General features: G+C 55.0%; 10 protein-coding genes across 10 annotated transcripts; 6 read left to right on the top strand and 4 right to left on the bottom strand.

The window, feature by feature from the left end:
• Positions 1 to 1,397: 1,397 nt before the first annotated feature.
• LTS14_009194 (uncharacterized protein) lies at positions 1,398 to 2,233 on the top strand (the record flags this gene model as incomplete). Its single annotated transcript, XM_064841877.1, has 2 exons — positions 1,398 to 1,460; positions 1,517 to 2,233. The coding sequence occupies 2 exons, from the start codon at positions 1,398 to 1,400 to the stop codon at positions 2,231 to 2,233; spliced, it is 780 nt and encodes a 259-aa protein (XP_064690712.1).
• A 93-nt stretch (positions 2,234 to 2,326) lies between these two features.
• On the bottom strand, positions 2,327 to 3,364 carry PEX7 (peroxisomal targeting signal 2 receptor; the record flags this gene model as incomplete). Its single annotated transcript, XM_064841876.1, has 1 exon — positions 2,327 to 3,364. One exon carries the CDS (start codon positions 3,362 to 3,364, stop codon positions 2,327 to 2,329), a length of 1,038 nt encoding a protein of 345 aa, XP_064690711.1.
• Positions 3,365 to 3,649: 285 nt separating this feature from the next.
• On the top strand, positions 3,650 to 5,245 carry RFT1 (Oligosaccharide translocation protein rft1; the record flags this gene model as incomplete). Its single annotated transcript, XM_064841875.1, has 2 exons — positions 3,650 to 4,296; positions 4,354 to 5,245. 2 exons carry the CDS (start codon positions 3,650 to 3,652, stop codon positions 5,243 to 5,245), a joined length of 1,539 nt encoding a protein of 512 aa, XP_064690710.1.
• A 977-nt stretch (positions 5,246 to 6,222) lies between these two features.
• On the top strand, positions 6,223 to 7,829 carry LTS14_009191 (uncharacterized protein; the record flags this gene model as incomplete). The annotated part of the gene is made up of 2 exons (XM_064841874.1): positions 6,223 to 7,527; positions 7,581 to 7,829. The coding sequence occupies 2 exons, from the start codon at positions 6,223 to 6,225 to the stop codon at positions 7,827 to 7,829; spliced, it is 1,554 nt and encodes a 517-aa protein (XP_064690709.1).
• Positions 7,830 to 8,570: 741 nt separating this feature from the next.
• Positions 8,571 to 10,550, top strand: LTS14_009190 (uncharacterized protein; the record flags this gene model as incomplete). Its single annotated transcript, XM_064841873.1, has 1 exon — positions 8,571 to 10,550. The coding sequence occupies one exon, from the start codon at positions 8,571 to 8,573 to the stop codon at positions 10,548 to 10,550; it is 1,980 nt and encodes a 659-aa protein (XP_064690708.1).
• Positions 10,551 to 11,671: 1,121 nt separating this feature from the next.
• On the top strand, positions 11,672 to 12,195 carry LTS14_009189 (uncharacterized protein; the record flags this gene model as incomplete). The annotated part of the gene is made up of 2 exons (XM_064841872.1): positions 11,672 to 11,860; positions 11,965 to 12,195. The coding sequence occupies 2 exons, from the start codon at positions 11,672 to 11,674 to the stop codon at positions 12,193 to 12,195; spliced, it is 420 nt and encodes a 139-aa protein (XP_064690707.1).
• A 396-nt stretch (positions 12,196 to 12,591) lies between these two features.
• Positions 12,592 to 13,242, bottom strand: LTS14_009188 (uncharacterized protein; the record flags this gene model as incomplete). Its single annotated transcript, XM_064841871.1, has 1 exon — positions 12,592 to 13,242. One exon carries the CDS (start codon positions 13,240 to 13,242, stop codon positions 12,592 to 12,594), a length of 651 nt encoding a protein of 216 aa, XP_064690706.1.
• Positions 13,243 to 14,068: 826 nt separating this feature from the next.
• Positions 14,069 to 15,961, bottom strand: prp3 (U4/U5/U6 small nuclear ribonucleoprotein prp3; the record flags this gene model as incomplete). Its single annotated transcript, XM_064841870.1, has 1 exon — positions 14,069 to 15,961. The coding sequence occupies one exon, from the start codon at positions 15,959 to 15,961 to the stop codon at positions 14,069 to 14,071; it is 1,893 nt and encodes a 630-aa protein (XP_064690705.1).
• Positions 15,962 to 16,165: 204 nt separating this feature from the next.
• LTS14_009186 (uncharacterized protein) lies at positions 16,166 to 22,712 on the top strand (the record flags this gene model as incomplete). The annotated part of the gene is made up of 4 exons (XM_064841869.1): positions 16,166 to 21,431; positions 21,590 to 22,217; positions 22,288 to 22,611; positions 22,691 to 22,712. The coding sequence occupies 4 exons, from the start codon at positions 16,166 to 16,168 to the stop codon at positions 22,710 to 22,712; spliced, it is 6,240 nt and encodes a 2,079-aa protein (XP_064690704.1).
• A 1,270-nt stretch (positions 22,713 to 23,982) lies between these two features.
• LTS14_009185 (uncharacterized protein) lies at positions 23,983 to 25,610 on the bottom strand (the record flags this gene model as incomplete). Its single annotated transcript, XM_064841868.1, has 2 exons — positions 23,983 to 24,139; positions 24,187 to 25,610. The coding sequence occupies 2 exons, from the start codon at positions 25,608 to 25,610 to the stop codon at positions 23,983 to 23,985; spliced, it is 1,581 nt and encodes a 526-aa protein (XP_064690703.1).
• Between the last annotated feature and the right edge of the window lie 541 nt (positions 25,611 to 26,151).

Raw genomic sequence — 26,151 nt, 5'->3', positions numbered from 1 at the left:
TGTGTTCGACAACCCCTCACGGTCGACGTAGCACGGCATCATGCCCCTCAGGTCGGCCAGGCACTGGAGGTATTCTGGCTAGAGGTGCATATTTGCGCACCTGTGTCCGAGACAGTCGCACGACCTGCCTGGAAGCACACAATAGAGACTGCCGAGGTGGATGGTCAGTCAGACTACGCGACACCGCATATGCGGTTCCCTCTCGTGTGTCAGGCTTTCCCAGCCACGAGAAGGTGCTGTAGAACGTGAAATCGCTTCCCCTCATCATCGTGACGAAGGGATAATGGCAAAGCAGAGCCCGTGTATGCACATGTCGTTATACAGTCCTATAGGGATTGAACACGTCCGCTTCCTCAGCCTTGCAAGAAGCCGTGCATATGCCGAGTTAGCCAGTGGCGCAATCTCGTTGTCAATTAAATTTGACGAGACCGTTAGATTGACGAAAACCTTGCAGGCCGTTGGGGAGCAGTGATCAAGCCGTACATATTGCTTCTGGGGGCCAGCCTCATGGCGTGTCGTCGCTGCGACTGTGAGACCGTAGATGTATAATGATATGAGCCCAAAGCATTGAACCTGAGAAGAGCTGCATGTTATAGCTACAGCTCATGCATATCGTCAGCGTCAGTACCTAGATCGGACGGACACAAAAATAGTCATTCTGCGGAAGTCTGTGTCTGAGAGTGGTATAGCTACCGGCAATTTACTGCTCCGAGTTACCCGATACGGTAATTGAGCTGATCGCCAGCCACATAGTCTAAGCCAAGAAAAGTCATAGCGTAAGGAACATGCGCAGCAGTGAACTCAGCCTGGAGCTGGTGCAAAAGCTTCCCAGAGTACAGAGCGCCTTTGTGATGGTACTATTGTAGCTGTTGTCCGGCAGCGACTACCTCATCGCAGCCGCTCAATATCTCTTGTCTAATTTCCCTTTCGACACATCCCATAGTTGCGCTGAGACTCGACAAGCTATAACTATGCACATGCGATAGCAACGTATTCACCGGCATTGCGCACACGACACGAGAATGCGGCCGGCGAGCGTTGGCGGATATGCGACACCATTACCACTACTACATTATGCGACAATAATCTTAATCCTGGCGCCGGCGGCGACATGGGGACAAGCGGTGTTCTTGCAGCCGGCGAGCAATGCGCTGACGGCGCTGGGAGCGACGGAGCAGTACAATGCGGGAGAGGATGTGAGGATAGCATGGGCGAGTAGTTTCGAGTACACGAACTTGAAGGTTTGGCAGACGGCAGGCGATGGGACGTTATTTGGGCAGACGTTGGCTTGTAAGTATCGTCTCTTGCGTGTGTGTCAATGAGAGATGAGGTATATTGACGTTGCTGTCTAGCAAATTATACAACGGATCAGACGAGCTACACATGGCCTGCGACAAATGTCGTTCAAGCGTCGGATGCTGGACCATTACGTTTCGAGCTCTCGGACGGATCTGGGACGTGTGAGACTGACTGTTCGACGGACAGTACGCAGTTCTCTGTTGCACAGACTTTACAGAGTACTAGCTCGAGTTCAGGGTCGTCAGCGACATCCATCTCTTCCTCATCCGCGACTGCTGCCGGCACCACATCAGCTATCTCTTCGGCGGCAAGCTTGACTCCCGCGTCTTCATCGGACATCGGCGCCGCCACGGCATCCAGCGATTCTGCCAACAATGGCGTTAATGGAACACAGGATCGACATCATAACAACGACCTCGCGATAGGACTCGGAGTCGGGCTCGGTATTGGTCTGCCGTTACTTGCCGTCCTCCTTGTATTATGCTTCTGCTTCCGACGACGTCGCAAGCGAAGTGCAAACAGTATGCCTCGTGGCCAGCACCCTACCATTTCCAGGCCAATGCAGCAGCAAAGTCTCCGTGACTCGGATCAACAACCCATCATCCCTCCAATCCCAGCTCCGGTAGTATTTCCGGACCACCAGAGTCAAACGACGCACCGACATAGCGGTACCACTGTTAACAGCGTGGCGGAATCCTACCACGGTCCGTTTGAGTTCGAAGGACAAGATGGACGCGACTTCGACACCAAGAGTGTAGTCAGCGAGTACGATCAGCGGAGTGGCAGATGGGGAACACCGACTGGCCGTAGGAGTGCCAGCGGCAGTACACGGACCGCGACACCCAGCAATCATGGTCGAAGCAGACTCCGGAGCATCGACGAGCAGATGCCTCCGCGAATGGTGACTCCGCCACAGTGGCCACTGCGGTCATAGCCTCTTGGCAACTCTTTTGGCGGATACAGCGCGTTGCTTTTCCCCTGTCCATAACGAACATAAATGATACCCTTTCCCTTTGTCAAAGCATGGTCACGTTGGTCGCATGAACTCCCTCACATCCCACACCAATACTCTCTCGTCCCAAGCACAGGTCGTACACCATCCTTCGGCACCAAATAGACACCAGTCTACGCCCATGGCGAACTCGGTATGCGCATCCATACGGCCAATCTCCCTCCCAAACCCAGCGCCATTGCCGCCTTTCTCCACATTACTTCCGTCCGTCCAAACACGACAGCTCATATCATAACTCGCACTCAGCAGGACATCGCTGAGATGCGGGCTCCAGCTCACCTTCCTGACAGCATACTCGTGTCCTGTCAATAGATTGACAGGTCCAGCAGGTGATCGTAGATCGAACGTCCTTATCACGGAATCCACCCCAGCAGTAGCAAGCACCGAATCCCGATACTTGTTCCAGTCATGCGTCAGACACTCCGTCGGCCCAACACTTCCCTGCCCATACCCCGGTGCTGGCACCTTCGGCGGGGCATGGATGGGTATAGCAAGCGTCATATGATTCTGCGCACTCGCCTTGGTTCTGAGATCGTAGACCCGCAAATGGCTGTCGCGACTGACACAAGTCACTATATCCGGATGATGTGGACTGAATTGTGCGCTGTAGACACAACTATGCACCGGCAGAGTCATCAGACTCTCCTTCCTCTCCGGCGCCCATATCTTGACCGTACCATCCCACGAATTGCTCAAGAACCGACTCTTGTCCACCAATCCCCAATGCACACTAAACACCTCCCGGCCATGTTCCTGCCAGCCCGCTACGGGGAACTCACCAACGCCGATGTCGAAGAGCTTGATACTGCCATCGCCGCCGGCGGTCAGGATCTGATTCTCATGCTGTTCGCTCCAGGCGGTGTCGAAGAGACAATCTTGCGTTTCGAAGTACTTTTCTACTTGGATCCCGTTGGCGGTGAGGTTGAGGATGTAGAGGCGGCCGTTGCCTACGAGGCCGAAGTTGGCGCCGGCGGAGACGGCGAGGCGGGAGTCGAAGAAGGGGGAGTATTTGGTTGCGTAGGGGTTGAAGCCTTGGGTGCGGAATTCGATCATGGTTGGTGGTGTAATGCCGTCGTGGCGGAATCAGTCGCTTATCGTCATAATGTACATGTTGAAGGGGTGATCAAGGCCGTCATGTCATAATCGTAGTGACAGTCCTGTCGAGGACATGGACGTGATGCAAGATGATCTTGAGTTCACCAGAGCCGAGGCGTGGGGCTTCCACATGCCACTTGCGTCACAGCCACTTCTCGCGGATACGTGGTGCGCGCAATAATCAGCCAGAACATGTCGAACTGACGTTAGCAGTACATCCACCCTGGAAAATCCTATCAAACCATGGCAGAAGACTCCATCTCCGCCTCCGCCAAAGGCGCAACCTTCATGGTCCTCCTCCAGGTCGGCAGCCGCGCCATCACATTCGCCCTCAACCAGATCCTCTTACGCTTCCTGTCGCCGAAGATCCTAGGCGTGGCGGTCTACCTCGAACTCTACATCCACAGCTCACTCTACTTCTCCCGCGAATCGCTACGTATAGCCACCCAGAGACGCTCCGATGGTGTACAGGCCGCAGTCAATATCTCCTACCTCGCTATTGTAGCTGGACTACCGGTTGGAGCACTAATGACGGAGCTGTTGTTACGGAGCAACTACCCGAATGTGCCATACCTGACGACTTCCTTGAGAATCAGCCAGCTGACGGCTGTGATCGAGCTTCTGTCTGAGCCGGCTTTCGTGGCTGTACAGCAGAATATGTTGTACAAGACTCGAGCAGCCGCAGAAGCGACGGCGGTCATTGTGAAGACCTTCGTTACAGCTGGCCTTGTCTTCTGGGCTCAAGGTCAAGGGCAGGAGCTGGGTGTCCTGCCGTTCGCAGCTGGCGAGCTGGCATACTCGACTTCCCTTACCATCGTGTATCTGACCCAGACAGCACCAGTAGCACGTTTGAAGGGCTTTTCGCTCTTCCCGAAGTGGGTGCAAACGAGGTGTGTTTCCATGTACCAGCCAAAGTAAGTGAATTCCGCTCATCCTCTTCTTTTCAGTACGAGACAGTATGCCTTCTCTCTACTCTCTAAGCCTCTGCTCTACCTATCTGCATCACTATACCTACAGACGGCCATCAAGTGGGCACTTACTGAAGGTGACAAGCTTTTGGTGGGCTTCTTCGCTACGCTAGAGGACCAAGGTATCTATGCCGTCTCTGCTAATTATGGAGGGCTCATTGCTCGGATGCTCTTTCGACCCGTCGAAGATAGTTCGAGAAACCTGTTTGCTAAGTTGTGCTCTGATACCAAATCGAAGAGCGACTCAGACGATGAGAAGACGGCGACCAAGCACAATAACGGCAATGTCAAGCAAGCGTCGACCATACTCCGCGATATTCTCCGCATCTACTCGATCGCCTCCCTCATCACCTTCGCCGTCGGTCCCACAGCCGCGCCGCTACTTCTGCAAGTGGTCGCAGGCAACAAGTGGACCGACTCGGGCGCTGGCGAAGTTCTAGCGACGTACTGCTACTGCATCCCTCTCCTCGCCATCAACGGGGTCAGTGAAGCCTTCGTCTCCGCCACCGCGAGTCCGGCAGAGCTGCAAAGGCAGAGCTTCTGGATGGGCGCTTTCACTGTCGGGTTTGGCCTTAGTGCATTTGTGTTCCTGAGGGTGCTCGAGATGGGTGCTCAGGGATTGGTACTCGCGAATTGCGTGAATATGGCTTTGAGGATCGTCTTCAATCTCAGCTTTGCTACGCATTTTTTCGAGCGGCAAGGCGTGGAGTTCAAGCTAAGGGATATCTTGCCGAATCTATATGCCGGAGGTGCCACGGCTGTCGTCCCGAGTCTGCTGGCGCGGACTCAGGGCTTACTAGGACGATATGGAATCTTGGGGGATCTCGTCCGGGTAGGAGCCATTGGCGCTGTTTTCGCAGCTTTCACGTGAGTTTCAGTGGATGATGATGTGCTCATCGATATTTGCTGACTCTTGCTTGTAGCATGGCAACCGAGCGAGACTTTCTAATTGACTGTTACCGACGATTCAGACATTGAGTCACGGCGGGGTGGGTGTTCATATCGTAGCACGGGCAACATCAGCCGGGTAGCTCTAGAGAAGGTTGTTTAGATGAGCCCGATACGATAGAACCGTTGCGGCCGCCCTCGACGCGTCCGGGTGGTTTCTTCGTCGCGTGGTTATTACATCATCGTATCGAAGCGCGTCCAGGAGGCGTGAGACCCGTGGCTTGCGCTGGATGTGAGACTGGATATCTGGTGAGACAGGGAGACGTCGTCGCTTTACCTGCGGGTTTACCACATTGATCAGATGTATGAGTGCTCGCCGGTGATAGAACAATAGACGGTGCTGTCCCAACTACCGATCTGGTTCATCGTTCGCATGGCCATGATGTCAACGCGTGGTGAACAATTGCTTGTCTTCTTGGTTGCATATCATCGGCCGTGATCTCCGCCCGTTGCCGTGGTCAACTAATTTTAATCGCTGCAAAGACGTTGGTACCTGACAGCTCCATAGCCAATCACGAAACATCTCATTTCGGCAGAAGGCACACGGGCCTCTTTGCAGCATCAACTCCCTACCCGTTGTTCTCACTTCCTCCTCGCCAGCAAACACGCTCCTCCACTGGTATCGTTGCTTTCACACTCACTTGTCTGCGATTGTGCTGGTCCGTCGCCCTTCGTTAACCGACGGATACTCTTACGACGCTGCAATAGCTGTCGCTGGCACTCACACTCCTTCACTCCCTCACATCAACACTCCCTAAGCGACACACATTCCACGGGTATCGAGCACTGGAAGCGCCCGCATTCCTCACATTGCCGCCGTCGACAGACACTCACATCATCACTACAGCTATACGATCGAAAGCCTCGAAGGCACACGACGTACAGACACCAGTCGATAAAATGGGAATCCACCATGAAGGCTCACACGGACGCGTCTTCCGTGGCCTTGACGCCAACAACCACGAACACAAGCGCGACAGCCATGGCGACTTCATCAAGTGGAACGTGCCTGACCATGTGAAGGCCGCCGCTCGCCCAGCTGACGCCGGCACGCTCGACCTCGCACAGAAGGAGGTTGCTCAGAAGGATGTCGCTAGTGTCGCGACCTTGACATCGGTCGTCTACGAGACGCTCTCGGCCGATTTCGATGGCCCGATCGCCGGATACACCACCCTCGCCCCAGTTGCTCCTTCTACCACTGCTGCAGCTGCCAGCCTCACCAACTCCAACGAGGCCGCTTATGCATCTGCTAAAGCTGCCGCATCTGCTGGTGTTTCCAGCGGCTCAGCCTCCGCGACCATCACGCAGTTCTCCACTGCAACTCTCGTCCCAACCAGCAGTCAGGCCACCACGGCCGTGTCTACCGACGATGATGGCAGCGGCAACAAGTCTCGCTTCTTGAATGCACCCCCAAGCGCCGTTATTTCTACATCAGTCGGTGCTGCTGCTCTTGCTGGCACACCCCTCGCCGCTACTCACACTGGCGCCGGCGTCATTGCTGGCACTCCCATCTCCGCTACCCACAACGGTGACAGCTCGAACGCTGGCATGACTGGCGGCGCCAAAGCTGGCCTCGCCTTCAGTATTATCCTTGGTCTCGCTCTTTTCGGCGGCCTCATCTTCTTCTGTCTGCGCCGACGCAAGAACCGTGAGGCCCACCAGGAGATCACCAACGAGAAGCGCGTTAGTAACAGCAGCTCCTTCTTCGGTGGCAATGCCATGTCGGAGAAGCGTGCTTCTGCCTCTAGCACCCGTTCTGCTCCATCTGCCGCCACTGCCCCACGTCTCAGCCTTCGCCCGGTCACTCAATTCCTGCCTAACCTTGGTAGCAAGAACACTGCTGGTGACCATCTCGGTGACTCCGCCGCCATGTTCGAGAAGCCCAAGAGCATGTGGGAGCGCCGTTCCCAAAATGCGCAGAACCCCTTCGATGACAACAACAGCATGTCCGAGAAGCGCCCCGAGTCTCCTCCAACCAACCCATTCGAGGAGCCAGAAGGTGAAAAATCTGCCCACGTCCAGAGCGACTCCGTCTCCGAGCTTGGTACCGCAGCGGCTGTCGCTGTTGCTGGTGGCGCTGCATCTCCTCCTGCCCAGAACAACGTTCACCGCGTGCAACTCGACTTCAAGCCAAGCATGGAAGATGAGCTTGAGCTGAAGTCTGGTCAGCTCGTTCGCATGCTCCATGCTTACGATGATGGCTGGGTAAGTTCTCAACTATACACACACTTTAAAGCTTCTTACTGACTTTCGACCAGGCTCTCTGTGTCCGCATGGACCGCTCCCAACAGGGTGTCGTGCCACGCACCTGCCTCTCCAAGCTCCCTGTCAAGCCACGCCCACAAGGCCCACCTCAGGGCTCCAACGGCCACCCAATCACTCCTCTCAGCGGCCAGGGCATGGCTCCCCGCCCACTCACCCCCAACAGCCCTGAGCGCTCCGGCAGCAATGCCGACGCCTCCGCCGCTGTCCCAGCTCGCAAGCCAGTCCCCGGCCAAGCGATGTAAGCCCACCAAGCCTTACCGACATCAAATCTTCTATCAAAACCTTTGACGACTTAACGCTTGGTTTGCTTGCGACGAATTCTGGGGCCAGCTTACACATATCCACACTTACTATGGCGGGGAGGGAGTTTGCTGGAGTTTCTTTACAAATCTGCTGCTGCTGTGTTGCAAGCGGGCTGGTCAGATCACTCTGACACTACATTCTTTTCTACGCGTGTCCGGGGCACAGCAACTTCCCGGCTCTGGCACGCTGCAATTGAGGGACTCATCGGGTCTTTCCTTCTTCCGCTTCTGTACATTATGCAAGCGAGCCAAGTCGTTGATTATGTGCATAATGTCTGCTCTGGAAGTGGGACGAGGGGTGAGCTTGCTTGCTAGCTTAAGGGGAGGAGAGGCTTGAGTTGGGCCGCTGCTGGTCAGTGGGCGGTTCATGGGTGATGGAGGTGTGCGATACGGAGGGATGCGAGGAAGTGATACTGGTGTATATGTAGCCTTTTTATCTGCGATTGCTTTGGGGTATTCCAATGGAATTGAAAATGTTTATATCCGCTTCTCAGTCTCTGCATGGGTAACGTGATCGCGTGTGAGGTTCGTAGCCTATGGTAAGCTGCATCCGGCGAACAACAGAATACAAACAATGAGAATATGGCGAACAAGACCTTTATAGCCAGCATGTGTAGTCCATGCTATTCATGATGGAGCTAACTCATCTTGTGAATGTGTTGAAAGGGTGGACGGTCGAAGATGGCATTTGGTGATCCGTCACAGGCGGTCCAAGCGGCTGCCGGTTCATCACTTTCACGTGTTTCTGCTTCCAGTGACGATTCTCAAGACACTCTGATACTGACACAGACAGAGTATCTCGATAGACCTTGGCTGATAAGACATCTGCGTCGCCTCAATGAGATTGGGAAGCCTCGACTGTACGGGCAGCAGCTTTCTGCATTGGCAAGCCATGTCGAGCAGCAGCTGAAGCCGTACCTTGGTCGACTCTTAATAGACGTTCTTGAAGATATCGCGCCCATACTTGCAGCTACTCTCATCCAAGCCAGATTCCCACACAGTCTTTCCTATATCACGGGCATGGCGCAGACACCGTTGCTTGGACAGTACCTGGTACAGATCAATGGCTTCATATCAGCCCGCAACGAAACGAGCTTGGCGGACTGGATCGCCCTTGAGCCCCCTTTCAACCAACATTACCAGGACATGGTCAAGGAGCTGCAGGCGGCCTACCCGCGAGGTAGTGACGATGCGTTGGAGCAGAGGTGTACGGCTGCGCTCAAGGCGGCTGTGGAAGGGGATGATGGTAGCCCTTGGACGAGCTTCGTAAAGTTCATGGTGCAATATCTGGCATACCTTAGAAATGTCAGTGCGGAAGCGAGTCGGTACCTGGAGACGTATGAGTTGTTGTCAGAGTTGCAGCAGAGGGCCAATAGTGCGCTGTCGCATGCCACGCTGGGACATTTGATCTTGCCTACGGTGGTCATGAATGCGAAACTGGTGTGCAGGCTGGCTATCGGACTAGACAAGCAGCCGGAGCTGATAGCACATCTACGGCGATCAGGACCCGGAGCTGGGGGAGGAGACGAAGGAGGTGGGAGGGAAACACTTCCGGAACGTGCGGCGAACATCTTGCGACAGGCGTTTGTGACATGCCTCAACGATCGGGTCTCTGGTCTAAATGCGCAAGGAAAGCCAGAAGGCAAGAAGAAGGGCATCTACAATATCGCGAATCTGTGCTTGAAGATCCTCTTCCAATGCCGGAAGACGAGGAATGCGACGCAGATCTTCGAGAACATCTACAACCTTTCGCCACCGTTGTCTGCGTACCCGAAACGGCAGCGTGTCACCTATCTGTACTATCTTGGACGCTTTTTGTTTCAGAACAGCCACTTCTATCGTGCTCAGCTGGCATTGCAGCATGCGTACGATGAGTCCCCTGCGCGACCAGAATGTGCTAGACAGAGACGGCATATTCTGGTATACCTGATCGCGAGCAACATCATTCTCGGCCGCTTCCCATCACAAGAGCTTCTAAGTCGACCAGAGGCTCACGGTCTGTCTGATCGCTTTTTACCGATATGCATGGCCATTCAGCGAGGAAATCTGGCCGCTTTCAGACAGCATCTCGATCTAGACGGGCCACACGCGGAATGGTTTCTACATTTCCGTATCCTGCTGCAGTTGCAAAACAGGTGCGAGGTCCTCGTCTGGCGAAGTCTAGTCAGGCGGACTTTCCTTCTGGTGGGTTTCAGGCCGACAGACACAACGGGTAACAAGGCATCGACTCTCAATATCGATCACCTCGTGTCAGCTTTCCAGTGGCTCGAGGACGCATCTCGAGCTCAGAAGGGTGGGGAGGATTACACAGACCCGGACTTCGAGGATGTCGAGTACGATGACGGCGGATTCAGGATCGATATCACCGCCGTCGAATCGAGACTCGCTTCTCTCATTGATCAGGGCTTACTGTCAGGTTTCATCTCGCATCGACTGCAGAAATTCGCCATTACGGGGACGAAGTCGAAGGGTGGGGATGCTGTGGCTGCTGGGTTTCCACAGGTCTGGGATGTGTTGAGATTGAAGACCGAGAGGGCTGGGACGGATGATGTTCCTGGGTGGAAGAAGGAGGTGGTTGGTGGGTTTGGTGGGGGGCAGAGGCCGGGGCCGGGGATGGTGTTTAATTTGAGTGGGCTGCGGCCGGTTGGTGCTGTGGGGTGAATGAGAGGCTGTCTGTCTCGATAGCTCGGACGTGGGCTATTCTTGAGTGTTGTACCCAAGGATGAAGCGAAATGAAGACATCAATGATACAAACGTGTGGGGCTGTTCACGATTGCTCGCTTCGTCGCCAAGCGTAAGCAAGCACGACGCGGAAGCTTACGCTCTCCTTGCACTCGCCATAGGTTCCATGGTTGATCTTGCGCGTAGCGTTGGCAGAGTCTCGTTTTGCATCGGATCGCTACTTGAGGCCACTGCATATGAGGACGATGCAAAGCACCAGTCTACACTTTGTGTCAATTCACAACGTTGATACTGGACCACACATGCTTTCAACCCGGAACGAGCGCAAGGCTGAACTGCTAAGACGAGATTGATAGTGCTTAGATGAGTATGGTATGCCACTCTGAAGAAGATTGTCATATTCCATATCCCTGCCGCTCTACACCTGACTCTTGTCCATTCAAAGCGCAAGCAACTGGGCCCGCAAAAGGCGAAAGAGACGCAACACAACCTTTTTCGATCGGTACGCTTTCTGGGCATCGGCTTACTACAACGTGTACCTGCGCCTACCCGGATTCTCCCCACAGATATTCGTGGTACAACCACGGCTACCATGCCGTGAATACATAGAAGCTTCAGCATTCCCCGGAACTGCAGCATCTCGCTTCGCAATTTCTCTACCACGGGACGAATCTGACAGATCAAGGACTGTCAGCTTACCGTCCTTCAAATCACCATATTCAACGACTCCAAGGTGACACGACCACCCTTTGATGGGCGCTTTCAGGCCACCCTGTTTCGTCTATCCGATGGCCTGCAACGTCTTCGGCCATTTGCTTGTTCATCCGGTCAGCTCGCTGATTTGATCTGATCGGCACATTTTGGTGCTGAGAATGTAAGCAGTATGGATGCAATGGGTGGCCTAGACTGTGTGACCAGCTGGTGAACTTCTGCTCGCTGCATGCGCAAGTGCAGTTCGTAGAAAAGGTACAAGGAGATGCCATAGGCACACAACACAGCTCTCCTATCCTCAAACGTCACCTTGAGATCCATCTTTACTCTTCTCACATACAGCTATATCTCATATCATAGATTCTCTCTTTTCGAAGTACTCAGTGAAGATGTACTTCTCCACGACCATTGCCGGCGTCATCGCCTTCACAGCTGCTGCCTTCGCCACTGCGATCGAGGACCGCGACTCCTGCGTTTCCCAATGGGAGGCTGAGCAGGTCGTGAACAAGATCATCTCCGTCTTCGGCCATCAAGCCGGTGCCAGCCAGACTGCCAACGCTCGGCTCGCCGAGAACTTCGTGGAGCACTCCGACTCCATTCATGCTCTTGAAGGTAAACCGGGAAAGCATACTATCCCCTATTCTTCTAAAGAAATGCCGGATCGCTGACCCGTTGCGTCTAGATCACCGGCGACGGCGCCACCGCGAACAAGCAGCAATGGAGTGCCGGGATCCTGGGCGAGCCTCCAACCGTGGATATCGATACCCTCTTCGTTGGCGTTACGGGCTGCAACAAGACTGTTTGGTACTGGCAGTTCAATCAAGTCGCTCGTGCCATCTATCGTGTGCGGGGCTTCAACTTGTTTCACGTTGAACAGGCAGTGCCAGATTTCCGAGCTGGATCTGGAGTTTAATTCTATTGCTTGGGGTTCGGATGATGACGAGTTGCCTTGTAGCTCTACTGCCAAGGCTTAGAGGAGACGAGCGAAGGGGGGAGAGGGTGGAAAAAAGGGTGGTGGGTGTTGGGCGGATTAGTCGAGATATGCTATTGATTTTTTTGACTAGCCAGGTGGAGAAAGTGATGCTAGATGGATGGATTCATGGAGTGTTCATTGTATCAGATTTCGTCAACTATGTAGATACCGCTCGGCAGGTCCGGCCGCAAAGGCAGAGTCCTCCCTCCTCTATCCAAGCTGTTTATGACTTGAGCAAGCGTCGATGATTTTCCATCTGCACACCCTTCCGGACCCTATCTGTTACCAGTATACACATGGGACCATGGAAGAACCAGCCAGTGTCGCCCTCAACCCTCACCCGGCACTCTGCTCGCCATATTCAACCCCATCCGCTCCCTCCTCGGCCTCGCCACCGCCCCAACCCATCTCCTCCGCAGATTCCCTCGCCAACCATTCCACATCGATCCGATTACCCATCCCCTCCAGCTCCCGAAGATCGCTCATCGCTTCCCTCTCCCACTGCTCATCGCACCAGCCCGACCCGAGCCAGAATCTCCGATCATGCTCCATCAACTTCTCTCTTACTGCGTCGACTCCACCCTGCGCTCCCTGAGCCGGAGACACTAACGGATGTTGCCACATCGTACCCAAGGGCGTCCAGTCTGATGTAGTCGGTGGCGTGTCGATCAGATACCCGATGCCTGCGGCCAGGCGACGGAACGTGCAAAGAGCTTCCACTTCCTTGCGCAGAGCGGCTTTGAGCGGCATGTAGAGACTGTCAAAGTGAGTGGTGAGATATGAAGTGTCCGTGATACGGCGAGGATAATCCTTGGCCTCCCAGTAAGAACTGCACTCGTACAAACGAACCCCCGGGCCCAACAGGGAAAGCGGTTGCAGGATCCGCTGGCGCTCCCGGTAGGCATAGTGGTCCAGGTCTTCATGCTGACAGAAGTCGATGAAGATGGTCCGGACGTTATGCTTGCCGGCCAGAAAAGTAGAGCACATGAGATAAAGCGTCCGACTATATGCCTTCGCCGACTACATCTGTCCCCCCCCCAGACCCCATCGCGGCGGCTCGAAGCCCTCGAATACCAGGCGGAGGCGGCGGATCTTGAAGGCCCAGGGAGGGAGCGGCAGCACGAGATCCGCATCCATGGGTTTTGCCGAAAGGGGGGAACGGGGTGCACGATCGTTGTCCCATTATTCATGTAGACCGCGGCGGGCTGGATACCAATCCGGATGGGTCTGTGTGTGGCGTAGAAGATCGGGGTGGCTTCGACGTGGACTTGACGGCATGATGTCAAGGTCGCAAGCCGATGGCTGTCGTCCTTGCCTGGGTCCGGCGTTCAAGATGTGCTCGTACACGATGAGGTGGATTTCTTGGCAGCAAAGTCGAAGAGTTTCGGTGTCGTGCGTTGGGCATCTGCTTCCTCTCAAGGCCTTGACAATAATCACTCCTCGTGAGCGGTCGGTCTGTGCTGCTTGCCGCGGGTCTGCGGACGATGCGCCGGTGGCGAGGGGAAGTGAGGACTTTGATTGCGAGGTCCTGGGTGAGTTTGCGGAGGTTCTCCATGGTCCATGAGGTGTAGTCCATGGTTGACAGCTCGTTGCGAAAGGATAGCTGGCATAACGCGGCCAGGTTGGGAAGCTTGCATTTCTGCCTTGACTCCATTGTCTCGCGCAAGAGAATTTTACCTGCCTTCTCCTACCTCGTACGAGACAAGACAACAACAAAGCGCCACACCACACAAGCCCGATATCCTATCGTGTCAGCCAAGAGATAATACTCAAGTAAAGTAGACCAGACCCTCGACTGGAAACAAGCTCCCCCTCACTGCTCCCGCCTCATCCCCCGTCCCAACGTCCACATATTCTCCATCCTCGACCGTCCCAATACATCCCTCGCCAACCCATCCGTCTCACAAACCCGACTCCCCCATTTCCGAAAAACCCTCTGCTTCATCTCCCCCTCCCAGACCAGGACACAGTAATTCTCCCTCAGATCCTTGAGACTCCCATCTTCGTTTAGGGGGGTCAGCCATGCGGCGACTTTACCCTGCTCGGAGGAAGAAGAGGAAGCTTTACTCGTCCCATCGTTCGCCCCCGTGAAAGTACTCGGCCCCGCAGTATTAGAAAGCGGCAGCGTATTCTCCACCCACTTGATCCGCTGCAGCATCAACTTCTTATAAGCTTTAAGGCTATGATCCCCTCCCTCGACAATAATCAAACTCATCGTCGGATTCAACACCACGATCCCCGTGAGCCCATGCTGCTTAGCGTTGATATCAATCTGATACCGATGCTTCCCCGAACTCAAACTCTCGACTTTAAACACCGCGATCCGGATCCCCTTGGCGTCGTCCCCGGCTTGCTGTTGCTTTAATTTCTCCGCTTTTTGGTCTTTGGTCAGGGCGCGCTCACGGTTGTCTTTCTCGTGGTCCATGGCGCGTTGGGCGATTTCCTTATTCACCCTCGCCTCTACAGCAGTAGGGTCCTTGACGGCTTGTTCGCCTAGGACACGCATCATATTACTCTTCTTCACTTTCGGTGGGGGGGGTTCGACGAGCCCGAGGCGGATCTTGGCTTGTTCTTCTTTCATATCCGCCATGCGGCGTTGACGACGCAGTTTCTTCTGTTCTTGCGGCGTGAGCATGAGGGGTTTCGGGGCCGGGAGGAATTTGTCTTGCGGGGGTTGCAGCATCACGGGATGTTGGATTAGGGCGGTGATGACGGTGTCCGGGGTGGAGATCTTGTCGATGAGGTTTTCGTCCCACCATTCTACTTCTGGGGGTGGCGGGACGAGAAAGGCTTTGTCGGACGCCTCTTCGATCTCGGTCTTGCGGGCTTCGGCTGCTATGCGTTTTTTCATTTCTTCGAGCTTGGCTTGTTGGCGGAGGGCGTTGGCTTGGGCCATGAATTTGCCTTTTTGGTTGAATTGGAGCTGTTTGCTTTTTCGGTCGCCTCCTTTGCGGGCGGCGATGGTTGGATCGTAGACTGCCTCCGGGTCCAGCTTCTCTGCATCGTCGTCCGCGGCCAAGTAGGGGTTGATCCTCGGTGCTGATGGTCGTTGTCCAGTCGGCGTCCCTCTCCCCTTCCCAGCAGCAGCACCTGGCGCATTCAGATCCCCCATCAGACTCGGATGCAAGCCAATGCCCAAGCCACCCCTCGCTGCTTTTCCCATATCTTGCCGTGGCGGAGGAGGTGGCGGTGCCGCTCTCTCACCCGGTGCGAGCTGTTGCGCGGCTATCTTCTTCGCCCGCTCACGTGCCTCTGCTATCCTCCTCTCCCGCTCGCTGGGCTCTGCCGGTGGTGGAGGCGTACTGACCTGAGCTGGTGAGGCCGTCTGTGCCTTTTTCGCAGCAAACTTGGCCTTCATCTCGGCGATCTTGCGCGCCGCTTCCGCCCTTCTTGCCTCCACATCGTTGATGGGGGGCGGTGGTGGACCAGGGGCGGGAGAGGCTGACACAGGCGGTGGAGCTGCAGCAGACGCGCCATTGGGTTTCAGTCCGGCGAGTTTGGCCTTGACGGCGGCCATGCGAGCGGCGGCCTCCTGCTTCTTGCGCTCCATCTCCGACATGCCGTTGGTGGTGGTGGTGGATGATGGGGGTGGTGGTGGTGGTGGTGCCGGTGCGGGTGCGGGCGAGCCATTATTTGAGCGGATCCTCTTGGCATCATTGTCGTCGGCGTCTAGTGGGAGCGGGCGTTTGCCTGTCGTGCTGGCCATAGCATAAGTCCTCGTATTGGTGAAGTAATGCTCGTGTGGTTCTGAACCTTCCTAACGCCCTTTGGCTGTACATGACTCGTGAAGATGATGGAGCACCCAGATAAGATAAGATCTCTCTATAACAAAAGTTCTCGTCGTGCTATCCAACATTGAAGACGGAGGTACAGTATGCTATGCATGATGGTATTTTAAAGGTAGTGCATCATGAACACGTCCCAACCAGTCTCCTCCCACCTGGCGTCAGTGGCCTTCCAGCACCTCTCCGCCACCGACATCCACCAACTCTCCGCCCGCCGCATCACCAGCTCCACCACCTTCGACACCCTCCTCAACCCCATCCCCGGCGGCCTCTACACCGCCGAACTCGGCCAGTTCGGCGACAACTCCTGCACCACATGCGGCCTGAAGAACCCCCAATGTCCCGGTCATGCAGGTCACATCGACCTCCCCGTCTGGTGCTACCACCCCACCTTCATGGACCAGACACTACGACTCCTCCGCGCCATGTGTATCTACTGTGGGAGGCTGAGGATGGCGAGGGTGCAGGTGGAGCGGACGCGGTGCAAGCTGAAGCTGGTGGAGTGTGGGCTGTTGAACGAGATGGCCGAGCTGGACGACTTGAGCATCCAGGCCATGTCGAAGAAAGGTGCTGCTGCGGTGAGTGACGATGACGAGAGCTCGGACGACGATGATGTGGATAGTCATGTCAGGAGCGCCATTGCTCGCATGCAGAAGTTCACCCACCAAGCTATCCGGACAGCCAAGGCCAACGGGACACTATTCACCGCCAAGAATGAAGCGACGGAGATGTCGCGGAAAGTCATCATATCCGATTTCATGGGGAAGATCACCCAAGGCAAGAAGTGTAGCAATTGCCAAGGCTTGAATCATAAATATCGCAAGGATCGTCTGGTCAAGATCTTCCGCAAGCCGCTCACGCAGAAGGAGAGCTATGCTATGATTCAGTCTGGACACAAGGCCAAGGATCCGATTGTCGAGATGCAGAAGCGGGTACGAGCCGAGCAGAGTCGCAAGAGGAAGCGGGAGGCGGAGAAGGATGAGGGGATTGCGGATATGGGTGATTCGGACGAGGAGGATGCGGAAGGTGGTGGCGATGATGTGGATATGGATGAGGAGACGGATGAGGAGGTGCAGATCGCTGGAGGTGATATTCTGGATTCTGCTCCCGAAGCAGTACGATCGAAAACCCAACCAGGCGCTGAGCCAGAGCAGGAAGAATATCTGAATCCCGCTCGAGTGCATGCACATCTCGCTCAACTCTTCGAGCGCGAGCAAGAAATCCTCTCCGCAGTCTATGGGCACAAGCGGCGACAACGGCAAAATATAGTGCATGAACCACTCAAAGCAGACATGTTCTTCATGCGCACCATCCTCGTCCCACCGAACCGATATCGCCCCGAAGCTAGACAAGGCAACGACGAGATCGCCGAGGCACAGGAAAATACTCTGTACAAGAACATCTTAACCATCAGTGAAAGCATGGACAATATCCAACGAGAACTCTCGGGCAAAGACCAACCCGAGCAGCCGAGCAGGTATCGACCACGAACGTATGTGGATCTCGAGAATACTTGGGTACAACTGCAAGAGTCTGTCAATAGTCTGATTGACAAGAATCTGGCTCCTGTGCAAGGTGCGGCGGCGAACAGACTTCCGGACGGTATCAAGCAGAAGCTGGAGAAGAAGGAGGGGATGTTCAGGAAGTATATGATGGGTAAACGAGTCAATTTCGCTGCTCGAACCGTCATCTCACCGGACCCGAATATTGAGACGAACGAGATTGGTGTCCCTCCCGTCTTTGCCGTCAAGCTCACTTACCCGGAAGCAGTAACAGAGTGGAACGTGGAAGAACTACAAGAAGCAGTCCGAAATGGTCCCCACGTCTGGCCCGGCGCCGTAGCCATCGAGAGCGAAACCGGCCAAGTCGTGAACCTCGAGCGCAAAAACGCCGAGGAGCGCACAGCCCTCGCCAACCAACTCCTCGCCCTCAGCGCCGGCAGCAGCAACATCCGCGGCACCCGGCCCAAAAAAGTCCACCGCCACCTCAACAACGGCGACATCGTCATCATGAACCGCCAACCCACCCTCCACAAACCCAGCATGATGTGTCACCGCGCCCGCGTCTTACCAGGAGAAAAGACGCTCCGCATGCACTATGCCAACTGCAACACCTACAATGCCGATTTCGACGGGGATGAGATGAACCTCCATTTCCCGCAGAACGAGGTCGCGCGGTCTGAAGCGTTGAACATCGCCGATACCGATCATCAGTACCTCTCCGCTACTGCGGGTAATCCCTTACGAGGTCTGATTCAGGATCATATCAGTATGGGCGTCTGGCTCACGAACCGGGATACTTTTTTCGAGAGGGGCGATTACATGCAGTTGCTTTATGCGGCGTTACGACCTGAATCGGGGCATTGTACGAATGGGCGCATCGAGACGATCCCGCCTGCGGTGTGGAAACCTAAGGCGCTTTGGACCGGGAAACAGGTTGTTACGACTGTGCTTCTGAATATCCAACCGCAGGGGTACGAGGGGATCACGATGATGGGGGTATCCACTACCGCTGCGAAACTCTGGGGCCAGGCCGGTGCGAAGGAAGAGGCGAGCGTGCTCGTGCAGAAGGGGTATCTCTGCCATGGGATTCTGGACAAGAAACAGATTGGGCCTTCCAGTGGCGGGATCGTGAATTGTATCTATGAAGTCTACGGGCATACTTTAGCCGGCCGGTTTTTGAGTATTCTCGGCCGGCTGCTTACGAGGTTGGAGGGGATGCGGGCTTTTTCTTGCGGGGTGGAGGATCTGATTTTCACGCGGGAGGGGGAGGTGGCGAGGAGGGAGGCCCTGGCGGGGGCGGAAACGGTGGGGTTGGTGGCTGCGGCGAAGTATGTGGGACTCGCGGACCAGGGCGCGCAGAGCGGGGATCGGGAGTTGAGGAGGCGGTTGGAGGAAGTGTTGAGGGATGATGGGAAGCAGTTGGGGTTGGACCAGGTGACGAATAATCTGACCAAGGATTTGTCGTCTGCTGTCACGGATGCTTGTTTGCCGACGGGGTTGCGAAAGGCGTTTCCGGCTAATCAGATGCAGACGATGACTTCGTCTGGGGCTAAAGGGAGTAAAGTCAATGCGAACCAGATTTCTTGTAATCTCGGTCAGCAGGTGCTGGAGGGGAGGCGGGTTCCCGTCATGGTTAGTGGGAAAACGCTGCCGTGTTTCAAGCCGTTTGAGAGTTCGGTGAGGGCGGGGGGGTATATTGTCGATCGGTTCTTGACGGGTGTTAGGCCGCAGGAGTATTTCTTCCATGCTATGGCTGGACGGGAGGGATTGATTGATACGGCGGTTAAGACGTCGCGGTCGGGGTATTTGCAGCGGTGTTTGATCAAGGGGATGGAGGGGTTGAGGGTCGAGTATGATACTTCTGTCCGGGATAGCGATGGGAGTGTGATTCAGTTCTTGTATGGCGAGGATGGACTCGATGTGGCCAAGGCGAAGTATTTGGGGGACTTTAGGTTCGAGGCGGAGAATTGTAGGTCTTTGTTCATGGGGTTGGGGGTGAGTGGGGATTTTGAGAGGGTGGTCTGCCCGGAGGCCGTGGAGTGGAATAAGAGTGCTGTTAAGAAGGTCAGGAAGACCGGGAGGATCGATGCGGTGGATCCGGCGCTGAGTGTGTTTTCGCCGAGTCGCTTCGCGGGGAGTATGAGCGAGAGGGTGTATCGCGAGGCGCATGAGTATATGGATAGGAATTCGGATGGGTTGATCCGGGATAAGAAGAAGGAGGTCGTCGGGGCGGTGACGAAGAGGAGTTTCGAGTCGATTTTGAATCTAAGGTATTTGAAGTCGGTGGTTGAGGCGGGGGAGGCGGTGGGGGTCGTGGCGGGGCAATCGGTCGGCGAGCCCTCGACGCAGATGACGTTGAATACATTCCATTTGGCTGGGCATTCGGCTAAGAATGTCACGTTGGGCATTCCGCGGTTGAGGGAGATTGTCATGACGGCTGCTAAGACGATTGCGACGCCGACGATGACGTTGAGGTTGAATGAGGAGATGAGTGTGGAGGAGGGGAAGAAGTTCGCCAAGGGGATCTCGAAGTTGAGTTTGGCCGAGGTCTTGGATAAGGTTACCGCGACGGAGAGGACGGAGAAGGGGGTGGCGTATGGGGAGGCGAAGAAGTATGAGGTGCGATTGGAATTTTTCCCGAGTGAGGAGTATATGAAGGAGTATGCTATCACGGTCGCGGATATTGTGAGCACGATTGAGCTTCGTTTCCTGCCGAGATTGCAGATGCTTACGCGGAAGGAGTTGAAGAAGAGGGGGGATGAGCGGAGTCTGAAGAATGCTGTGAGGAGTGATGCTATGCCTGATATCGGAAAGAGCGCTGGGACGGTGGAGCAGGAGCGAGCGAGGCCTCAAGGGGATGGAGTGGGCGGGGACGATGATAGTGATGGGGAGGGGGACGATGATGCGACGCGGGATAAGACCAAGGGGAACAAACAACAAGCGGGGTATGAGGCTTATGAGGATGATGAGGAGAATGCTATTCAAGCGAGGAACTTACAGAGGGAGGTCGAGGAGCTGGAGACGGAGAGTAGTGCCAGTGAGGATGAGACGTATGGGGGTAGTCCGGAACCTTTTTCTGGGGTGAGAGCGGCGAGTTCGAGTGAGGATGAGAGTGGGGAGGAGGGGATGACGCCCAAGCAGGCGAGGAAGGTGGTTGCGAGGGAGCGGGAGGCGCGGATCAAGGGCGAGAAGAAGACGAATGATGTTACCCGTTTCGCCTTTGACGACGTCAAGGGGGAGACGTGCACTTTCACGTTGGAATACGACTCCACGACCGCCAAGATCCTGATGCTGAACCTCGTCGAGTCCGCCGCGCATTGGGCACTCATCCAATCCGTCCCCGGCGTCAGCGCCGCCATGGTCGACGAACAAGCCACCAAAGACGCCGGCGGAACCCCGATCCTCGCCACGAGCGGCGTCAATATCTCCGCTATGTGGGATTATCAACACATCGTCAACCCCAACCACATCTACACCAACAGCATCTACGACATCCGCCTACACTACGGCGTAGAAGCGGCCCGTAACGCCATCGTCCGCGAACTCCAGTCCATCTTCGGTGGCCACGGCATCAGTGTCGACCCGAGACACTTATTCCTCATCGCCGATTACATGACGCGCGACGGGGGTTATCAGAGTTTTTCCCGCATGGGGTATCGCGGCAATGCGTCGCCGTTTATGAAGATGAGTTTTGAGACTACGGTGGGGTTTTTGCGGGATGCGGTGTTGGAGGGGGATTGGGATGATTTGAGGAATCCGAGTGCGAGGATTGTGGCGGGGAGGTTGGGGAGGATGGGGACGGGGGGGTTTGATGTTTTGATGCCGGTAAGGGGGGAGGGGGAGAAGGTGGGAGGGAGTGGGGATGGGGATGTGGAGATGGGTGATTTGGGTGATTCGTAACGTGGAGGTGTTTGGTGGGTGGGCTGGGCTTGTGTTGTGTTCATGGGATAGCATCGGCGTGGTTGTAGCGTATCGGTCCAGTTTGTATGATTGTAAATGCATGAGTTATACTGAGCTCGGCAAGTCGATTGTGCATAACGAGTCTAGACCAACACCAAAGTAACAGCGCCTCGTTAGATGATCTCGAAGATGAGGATCGAAAGTCGTTTGTTATGCTGTTGTCCAACCAGCTGGCCGCGAGAATTGCTTACCTTGACCAGACAGAGTCTCTCCTCACCGTACCAGATGTTGGCTGGCAACTCCTCAGGTCCATGACCACATTCATTGTATTGATTCCTCAACAAAATGATGCGTACTTCATCCCTCTGGTGCTGGCTGTTCGCGCAGGAGTCGTGGTTCGACACCCTCCTCAGCGTCAAGGCATCACGATCGTCTTCCCTGTTACTTCCTCATCGAAGTCGACGGCAATGCGAACAACGCACACCTTGAGCTTGCTAGCTCTCTCTGCCGCCTTGGTGGCGGCTATTTCTGGCAATCTCGGTAGCAACAGCACCGTCAACGGCAGCGATGCTACAGCACCGATCCAATGCCCGGCGAGCGGCAACTCGACCTACTCCTGCGGCGATACGATCTTCGACATTGACTGTTATACCGATCTCTTCGACCACAATCTTCGCACGGTCTATGCAGCGACCATGAACGATTGTATGGATGCATGCGCCAAGGACGGTCAATGCGTTGCTGTCTCCTACGACGATCCAGGTGCATGCTATCTGTGAGTTTGCCATAGGCTTGGAAGCCATCTTTGAGACGTCAACGAGGCCACACTGACACGCTCTTCCCAGGAAGTATGCAATCGGCCAGCCAATCCCGAACCCACGCATCTGGAGCGCTCGCTCCAACGCCATCGAAGTCATCCCCTCCTGTCCAAACAGCAACCAGACTACGTACAGTCCCAGCAAGGGCAAGTCATACGTCATTGAGTGTGACATCAATCATTACATCAACGACTTCGCGATGGTGTATGCGCCGGATCTGCAAGGATGTATCAATGCGTGTGAGAACAATGCTGCCTGTGCCGATGTGGTCCTGAGTGGGACAGCTTGTTATCTCAAGAACGCTGTTGGTGCAAGCCAGTGGAGGCCTGGTTCTGGTCTTGCTGGGGCAAGGTGCGTTGCTGGATGTCCTGTCCCGACAACGTCTTCAACGTCCAGCCTGGCTACCACAATATTACTTAACAGCTCTCAGGCTGGGATATCTACACAGCTGACTGGCTCTGGCCCTGCGGCGATCCGTACGTCGACCTTGACGTCGTCCGCGAGCTCATTTGTTGCTACGACCTCGCATGCTGACAATTCTACTGTGTCTATTACACCTGCGTCGTTCTCCGCCTCGTCGTCCAACCTCTCGAGCAGGTCGAGCACCACTTCAGTCCCAAGCTCTAGCCACACTACGTACACTTCGAGTAGTCCACACGCGAGCTCGTCCTCCTTCGGGGCTTCAAGCTCTGCACACTCTACCTCTTCTCACCCGGCCACCACGTCAGCAAGCTCACCAGTGTCATCCTCTCGTCCAAGCACTGCTTCTTCAAGCTCAAGCAGCGCTCGCGCAACTAGCTCCTCGTCAACTGCAAGTACCACGATGTCATATGCGAGCTCAATGCCGGCTTCGACGAGCCACTCGCCAGTCAGTGCTCCATCTCACCCAACCACTTCTGCTTCGAGCTCGACACCCTCAACGTCGGGCATGACTGCATCCTCCTCGACCGTGCCAAGCTCTAAGCCTAGCACTTCATCCCGTACCGTTGCTACTCCCTCCCCTTCGAGCGCTTCGTCAACGCATCTGAGCACTTCTATCAGCACTTCTTCTCTTCTAGCCACCATTTCTCCATCGAGCTCACGCCCCGCCACATCCTCGTCGCCCTCCGCTTCTGGCACACGTACCGGGACAACTTTCTCAACATCAACTCTTGCCGCCTCAAGCAACACACAATCTCATATCACGACCAGCTCAGGCTCCGTCACTGCTCCACCCACATGTACCACATGCACAACGTGCGCTTCAACCACCTCCCCACAACCCGACAGCCCGACTCCCATCGAATGTCCCGATAACGCCGGCGACACAGTGAGGGTTGCAGGCCACAATTTCCAGGTCCAATGCTATATTGCATATACCGGCACGCAGGTTGCGAACACATCTTCTGTGAACAGTTTCGCAGATTGCATGTCCCTGTGCCCCAGTGACACATGCAAAGCTGCGGCCTACCTGCCGGATAGTCTGTCATGTACGACGTATGCTGCAGTCGGGAAGGGCAGGTCGGATGCAAATACTTGGTTCGCGCGAGTTCAGTAGGCGGCATGATCCGATATCAGAAGTTTCCCTGGGTGTGGAGTGGAGTCATGCTATTTGCAGCAGCTGTCGATGGAGGCAGATTTTTATATCGATTGATTCGCCGAGAGTCTCAATGTTGCGCGTACATAAGTAGTGATCGGGACTGAGATACTTCTCTGCCACATATTTTGTGGCCCCTTCCAGTATCATTGTGTGACAGTTATACCCCGAATGCGCGAAAGTGCGGCGGCGAGCTCCGACACCCTAATTGCAACGAGTTCGCCGTCATTCAGAGATGATGGCAAACAATGCTCAATCCCTACTGCATTGCCCATAGCAGAGACAATCTGGTTCAGAGATAATCTATTTTGATCAGTTATGAACAGCTTCGGAGCAGTTGGGCAGCTTACGGTTGACTTGTAGTCATCGCCGCAACTTGTTGCATGATGTGTGCAATCGTTCGAGCCTGACCAATCTCAACAATCTGATCTAAACCGCCCAAATCTACACCGGGCTCGTCTTGTGACGGATCATTGACTGCTTCGCGGGCCTGTGGTTTCATAGCTATGAAGCGCTTGCGAGTTGCGTATGGAGATCGCCTGCCATTGAGGTTGACCTGAAATTTCCGTGGAGTGATCGTGCCATACTCGGATGCTTGCATAACATGAGTAGGAAAGTCAATCACGACTTTCTTCGCTTCGGTAGTCAATGATCGTGGCACGTAGTCCTCCATCGCAATGACTTCATCTGCAACTGATAGCCAGTCGCCTAGGCCTCCAATCACGATTACGGCGCTGACGCCGTACTCCCTATACAAAGCTCTCGCTTGAGCTACGAGGGGCGTGATCGGCTCATGCTTGATCAGTGTCTGCATACGCTGGTCTCGGACCAGTAGGTTCGTGGCAGAGGAGTCCTCATCAATGAGCAGGGACTTGCAGCCAGCTTCGAGGGCTTCCTGAATATTGGCGGCCATGGAAGTCGATCCACTGGCATCATCAGTAGAGAAAAGCTTCGTGTTCCTATTACCGGGCAGCGTTGAGATGTAGGGAGTGATGTCAAGGCTTGTCACACTTCGACCATCTTCAGCTCGAATTTTGACGGCGGTAGGATCCGTCACGATGAGCTCTCGCCCGTCCCCTGGAATATGATCATATATGCCGAGCTCAAGTGCTTGCAGCAATGTCGACTTGCCGTGGAAGCCACCGCCAGTCAGCAGCGTAATTCCACGACGAAGACCCATACCAGTGATACTCGTGCCGTCTGCTAGAGGCAATGTGAGCGCTAGATGGCCCGGAGAGACGAATGGCACAGCATTTGAGCCAGTCATGGGTGTGGCGGAAGCTCCTGACGCGCGAGGTAACATCGAGCCATTCGCCACAAAAGCAACGAGGTCATTTGCAGCTAGTTGCTGGCGAAGGTTGCGTTGATTCTCAGCGCATTGGACATGGTGCTGGAGCTTCTGCTCGTCGAGATTGACAAGTAGTAAAGACTGTTTGACGAGCTCTACCAGATTGACCGCCAAAATCCGATGTGCCTCGTTGCCAAGAATCGTACGTCCTGCCGCCGGCAAGCTGGTGGTGAATCTTAGCTCCATCTCATCATCTGCATTGATTAGAGAACTTGTTCGTGGCAGGATCTCTTGGCCAGGCGCGTTGATGTTGAAAGCACCGCCTTTGGGTCCGCTCCAGCCGCTTTTGCCACCACCAACATTCTGATCCAAATGTCTAGCTCGTATCAAGGAAGCGCAGACACGTGTAGTAAAATCGCAGAGCGCAATTCTGCGGATGTCTGATTGCAGGTACTCGTCAGGGAGACCCGTCTTCGCCCATGCCATGATGGCACGGACTCGAGATGGAGATGCATACGGATCGCCTTGAACGTAGTCGATCGATAGGGTAAAAGAAGGCGATGCGTGTTCATACTTGCCAAGTAGTCGTTTGTACGCACCTGTCTTTGTCAGCTACCATCAGATGTCCTTCTCCAACATGTTCCACGATTCAAGATCTACTGGTGTGAGCGAGGGACCGCCTCGACTGGGCGCGAGAGAACTCTGCTGCTCAAGACGACCTACCGTACTGTTGCCCATCAATACCCCTCAGATCCTGCTGCAATCGTTCCCAGCCTGGACCAGAGGCAGAGGAAGACGAAATAGAGAAGGAAGACCCGGCATTTCGAAGAGAAGCTCTCGCCTCGGTTCGCTTGTCCTCTCGCGCGATGAAATGCGCCTCTCCCGCGTCCACTGCGACCTACATGAGAATGTCAGCCTAGATCATTGGCGAGGTCTTGAACGTGTATCGAAGTACCGGACATGGTTTGTGCGTATTCAGTGCTGTTGGGCTAATTTCATTGCTTTTCGCTAGCCTGAGGAAAGTTGA

The sequence above is a fragment of the Recurvomyces mirabilis genome (assembly GCF_035927965.1).
Source record: "Recurvomyces mirabilis strain CCFEE 5264 chromosome Unknown scaffold_29, whole genome shotgun sequence".
NCBI classification, from domain to species: domain Eukaryota; kingdom Fungi; phylum Ascomycota; class Dothideomycetes; order Mycosphaerellales; family Teratosphaeriaceae; genus Recurvomyces; species Recurvomyces mirabilis.
This window is presented reverse-complemented; position numbering and strand designations above follow the sequence as displayed.